At 35.0% G+C, this 6122-nt stretch overlaps 1 protein-coding gene across 2 annotated transcripts in view; it reads left to right on the forward strand.

Moving 5' to 3' along the window:
* Positions 1–525, forward strand: part of LOC137629490 (uncharacterized) — a 9347-nt gene extending 8822 nt beyond the window's left edge. For both annotated transcript variants that reach the window (XM_068360827.1, XM_068360825.1), the window contains exon 3: positions 48–525. In XM_068360827.1, the coding sequence (XP_068216928.1) occupies positions 48–324 (277 nt within the window). In that variant the 3' untranslated portion in view covers positions 325–525. The remainder of the gene's footprint in view (positions 1–47) is intronic.
* The last annotated feature ends 5597 nt before the right edge of the window (positions 526–6122 follow it).

Genomic DNA, 6122 nt, shown 5'->3' on the forward strand with positions numbered 1-6122 from the left:
TACACTACTGTAGTGAACAAGTAATAAAGATTGCCTTTTCCTTACAGTGGAGTCAGACCAGTTCATGGAGGAGTAGGAGGAGCTTTTGGTGGTTTAGGAGGAGTTAGTGGTGGAGTAGGAGCCGTCCATGGAGTGAGGCCAGTTCATGGAGGAGTGAGACCAGTTCACGGAGGAGTAGGAGGAGCTTTTGGTGGTTTGGGAGGAGTTAGTGGAGGAGTTGGAGCCGTCCATGGAGTGAGGCCAGTTCATGGAGTTGGATCTGTCCATGGTGGAGTCAGGCCTGTGCACACTGGGGCCATTGGCCACGGAAGCTATGGCAAATAGACAACCACAGCCAAGCATTTCAGTCATTTTGCCGGCCAGTAATTTGCATTTCCTCTTTACTAACGACAGACTCAACACAAGCATCTATACAAGATTATTTTAGTTACAATAAACAAACAAACAAGGTCATTTAAATAAGTAAATAACAAAATCATCAAGATCTCGGACAACGATCATCCATGCTCACGCCATCATCATTTATGATCAACCGTATGGCCCATTTCGAAACCTGACTGACTGGTCTTCATCTACGCTCACTCCTTCAAATATTTCATTGAAATCAATTGGTATCATTTTGTAACCTATTGTAAAAAAAGACACTAGCAAGCTAAATAACAAACTTACTGTATCCATTAACATTATGTTTTTGTTATGTTGTTAAAATTGTTAAATCATAAACGGAATTTGTGAATATTATAAATTCTAATTAATAAACAAATTTTTTACTATCAGCAGTTTTTCTGAATTATTCCCTCTGACTACATGTTCGGCATCCTGTATATTACGTGTTCTTATGTCAGAAAAATAAGCGTCACATTTAATGTTACACAGGTACGATTGGTGATACATTAAAACGTGAAACAATTGGCTATTAACGTAATAATGTGAGTTGTAAAATGCCTTCCAACAACTTATCATACCTTTTATTAAAAGAGTACATATTGGAGAAGGGAAAGATGTTTACTCCATTATCATTCTATGTTCTGTATATATACACGAGGTCTCTATGAATATTTTTTTTTGGAAAATTACTTATGCCCATATTTCCTATCGTTTGTCCATGCACATTTTTTGGTTTACACGTGTGGAGTCTCGTGATTTTTAGTTAACTCTCTCTCTCTCTCTCTCTCTCTCTCTCTCTCTCTCTCTCTCTCTCTCTCTCTCTCTCTCTCTCTCTCTCTCTCTCTCATGCATATTTATACAAACACACACATAAATATAAATATATATATATATATATATATATATATATTGTATGTATACATATATATATTGTATATATACATATATATATTGTATATATATATATATACATATATATATATTGTATATATATACATATATATATACTGTATATGTATACATATATATATATATATATATATATATATATATATATAAATCAGACTATATATCAGTTTAGTGAAATTGGTGGTACTGTATGGACACGAGTCACGGTGTGATAATGAACCAATCTCCAATAGATTTAGTATATTTGAAAAATAGCCCTCAGAAGGATACTGAGAGTTGGATGGCAGGACAGGATTAGAAATGAAACTGTAAGAGAGATTACTTGAGTGCCATATATGGATGAGATCATGATGAGGGGTAGATGGAGATGGTTTGGGCATGCTCTTCGCACTCCAAAAGGGAGAATAGTTCACCAAACGTTCAACTGGGCTTCACAAGGGACTAAAAAGTTGGAAGACCCAGGCCTATATGGCTGAGGACTATGAGGCGCGTAGTAGATGATGATGAATGGAGAAGTATTGAATTAAAAGCTCAAGATAGAGACAACTGGCGAAATCTAACCGAGGCCCTGTGCGTCAATAGGGATAGGAGATGATGATAACATTACTAAAATAATTAACCTACCCTCATAAAATGGAATATGGATTAATTAAAATGACCGATGCGCACTTGAAATAACTCGTAAAAATGAATTTTGTTGCATTTCAGAAACATTTGACGACCTAATTAGTTCGCCACTGTCTCCCCTAAACTTGAACATACATTTTCTTTAAACAAATTTACTTCGTTTTCTTTGTTATCTTATTAAATATATAGGATAGACAGAAACAGTACGACTTAGTCATTAAAAACTTATTTTATAGCTTTTGAAAATGAAAATATATTTATTCTTGTCGTTTAGCGAGATACTTTTGAATAATTAATGTGTTGTGATGTATGTATGATAGCGGCCACCTGTATGCAGGATGACGGCTGACTTAGAATATGGCAGTCTAAGGGGGTCGCTAGGTTGCGTTAAGCGCCCCCCCCCCCCCCCGCCCCGCCCCGTTAGGTAAGTAGGTAAGGACACGGTGTTTAGGTTAGGTTAGGCCGGAATGTTGAGGTTAGTTAATGTCCATATTTTATCTACGCGGGAGGAACTAGCCGCTGGTATACAAAGGCTCCAATATGTTATGAACATCAGTATGCCCCAAGGATATTCTTGGTATGTCCCTTGTTAAAAGACCTGATATATTGTAAGGGTGAAAGCATTTCTTATAGTATGCTTAATATTTCATAAAAATCTAAATCTTTTAGATACTCCAGAATAAATATTTTCACAGAAAGTCGTAAAACCATTTAGGGTTGTTATAGTTGTTCAAAATTCAGTAAATACCAGTAAAAATAAAGGGTTATTATTATTATTATTATTATTATTATTATTACAAGCTAAACTATAACCCTAGTTGGAAAAGCAAGGCTCTTAGCTATAAACCCAAGGGCTCCAACAGGGAAAACTAGCCCAATGAGGAAAGGAAACAAGGATATAAATAAACTACAAGAGAAGTAATAAACAATTAAAATATAATATTCAAAGAACAGAAACAATATTAAATTAGACCTTTCATATATCATCATCGTATCCCCCTCTTTCACGCATAAACAATATAAATTTAAAAAAAAAGACAAGAGGAAGAGAAATAAGATCGAATAGTGTGACTGTGTGTACCCCAAAGCAAGAGAACTCTCATCCAAGACAGTGGAAGGCCATGGTGCAGAGACTATGACACTACCCAAGACTAGAGAACAATGGTTTGATTTTGAAGTTACCTTTGTCCTACAAGAGCTGCTTACCTAGAGGAGAGAAGCCAATGAACAATTATAGCGCAGTAGTTAATCTGTCTGATACAAAATAATTGATGAATCCAATTCTGTTTAAAAAATTACCTATTGTGTATAGCTCTTTGATTATGTCACTTTTCCAAGTAATATCATAGGCTTTTTCAAGATCAAAGAAAACACTACAAAGTTTGAAATTGCTTAAAGATCCCTTCGCCAGTTTGGTTAGATTATTCAGAGATTGGTTCTTTTGAAAAATTTAAACCCTAGCATGGAGAAGTCAATCAATTGGGTGGTGTTAGACATCTTTTCCATTAGCTTTCAGATACAAGACGGTTGGACCAATTGCTCTGCAGCTATTTCATTTAAGCTGAAACGATAATTTTCCAGTTTTGGTTGCAGCTTACCGGTCTTCCTTATCCTTTTTATGATTTTTGAAACAAAGACCTTGGCATTTTCAGACATATCTTAAAATTACGTATAAAAAAATTTGCTTCGTAAAAACAAAGAAAAAACTATAAGAATAAAAATCACGGCTAATCGTTCATCAGCCAGTAGAAATGGTAAAGTGCATTCAACATAAGGAAGCGACATAAAGACCAAAAAATATTCGAAAATGACTTTTCAAACTGGACTACCTTTTATTTGCCCTTGAAAAGAGGTAATATATTACTATATGGTGGTAAAATCCAAATAGTATTCACCGGGACCGGGTTCATAAAATACCGCTGGATTTTGACGCTGTGCAAGACGTGAAAAAAGAAGAAAAGGAAAAAAAAAAACATGAAAAACAAGCGAACTCATGTTGCCTGTGGTAGGTTTTTCCGTGACATTAGGAAAACATTGCATTGGGCAACGCAGTGCGTGTCTTGATCAATATGCTTAACTTCTACGGAACTCGTTTTCAATAAATTCGTAATTTTTAAAATTATATAATTGATTTCATCAACATTTATTTATCTACCAATTGCTATTCACGAAAAAATAGTTTAACATTGCTTAACTAAAGCTCTCTGCTAATCAAAATGTGTAAGAATGACTTTACATGTCTGAACATTATCACATTATATTGGTAATCTTATCTCTCTTGATTTCTACAATAATTCTATTATTATTATCATGCGCAATGCCAAATTATCACTGGATATTACTCAAGTTACATTTTATGAGTCAATGGAATAAAAATATACCGTAAATGATTAGCATTTTCGTACTTTGATTCAGAAAGATTAAAGGCTTCAAGGAAAGGAACTATAGTCGCTCACACAATATGATGCAGACTCTGAAGATAACCGGAAAAAGGGGAGATGAATATAAACATCCGGGTACAATCCTTCCTTCACATCTTCAGAGGTTTCAGCGTTAAGACAATTAACCCAAGAATTTCATAATTCAAATCTGAATGTTCGTCTGTATTATTATTATTATTATTATTATTATTATTATTATTATTATTATTAGCTAAGCTACAACCCTAGTTGGAAAAGCAAGATGCTATAAGCCCAAGCGCTCCAACAGGGAAAAATAGCCCAGTGAGGAAAGGAAATAAGGAAATAAACAATATAAATTAGTAATGAACAATTAAAATAAAGTATCTTCAAAACAGTAATAACATCTTTCACATATAAACTATAAAGAGATTTATGTCAGCCTGTTCAACATAAAAACATTTGCTGTAAATTCGAACTTTTGAAGTTCTACTGATTCAACAACCCGATTAGGAAGATCATCCCACAACTTGATCACAGCTGGAATAAAATTTCTAGAATACTGTGTAGTATTGAGCCAATACTATGTTCTATGTTTTACCTTTGAAGCCGTCGAAATCTTTTACGATCAAAATCGGGAGGAAGAGAAATGTAAGTGAAAGCAAATGTTTAGAAATATGGACAATAATAATAAAGCACCTACTGAGGATTAGAGTTATACCAATAACTAGAAAAACACAAGAGTGCAAACCTCCGCCGAGCAGCTTATTTCTCGAAACCAGCTTGCCTTTCAAAGAGTCAATTTAGACCGTAGGCCTATTTGAAGTCTGTGTGATAAACAGGTGCGAACTTGGGGTTAAGGTTAGGGTTTGTTCGGTCGACCTTTTACTCGACCTAGCCCTTGACCTTCGACCTAGGAATTTCAAAATTGAATCACTTCCACGTCTCAACATAAAAATTAATCTCTGAAAGTCTCACTACTCTTTGAGCAAAATTTTGCTCAGGAAGGTTTTCACAAACAAACAGACAAATAAACAAGCATGGGCGTATACATAACCTCCTCCCAACTTCGTTGGCAGAGGTATTTATACATGAAATTATCAGCCACTGTTAAAATTAACGTTACCATGATTGTGTGTATGAAATCCCCCAATGACATTTCCACAGAAACAACGACGGGCCAGGAACCATCAAACTTTTTCCAATCAGTTATGATTTCACAAGGCGCTGGGTATTTCCCACCTGGTTCTGTATGAAAGAACTATACTAAGAGAGAGAGAGAGAGAGAGAGAGAGAGAGAGAGAGAGAGAGAGAGAGAGAGCGTAACAAAAAACGGAGGGATTATGAAACTAATAATACTGGAAATTCCCTTCTTACAACTGGCAACTTTGCGGTTATTGCTACGTGTGTCAGGGTACTAGGAAACTTTACCTTATTTAGCAATTAACATTATCGTTTATTATTGAACTCTAATGTAATGTAAAATTGAAGGTTTATATGAGAGTAACTTGAAGAAAGTCTTCAGAAGTTGTTCTTAATAGCTAATGAATTTATCAACAGTGAATAATTTATCTTTTTTATTAACATTATCAATTATTATCGAATTCTATTGCAATGTAAAATGAAACGTCTATATGAGAGTAACTTGAAAAAAAAATCTAAGGATGTCCTCTCAATGGCTAATTAATTTATCAACAGTGAAAAAGAAGAGTTTCCTCGAAGGCCAAGTCTAACCTGTTCGGGGAAAGCGTGTGACGTCACCGAAAATGGCCCGGACAAAGCAAGAAATGCGCGCGGTTG

The sequence above is a fragment of the Palaemon carinicauda genome, chromosome 37, assembly GCF_036898095.1.
Source record: "Palaemon carinicauda isolate YSFRI2023 chromosome 37, ASM3689809v2, whole genome shotgun sequence".
Taxonomy (NCBI): domain Eukaryota; kingdom Metazoa; phylum Arthropoda; class Malacostraca; order Decapoda; family Palaemonidae; genus Palaemon; species Palaemon carinicauda.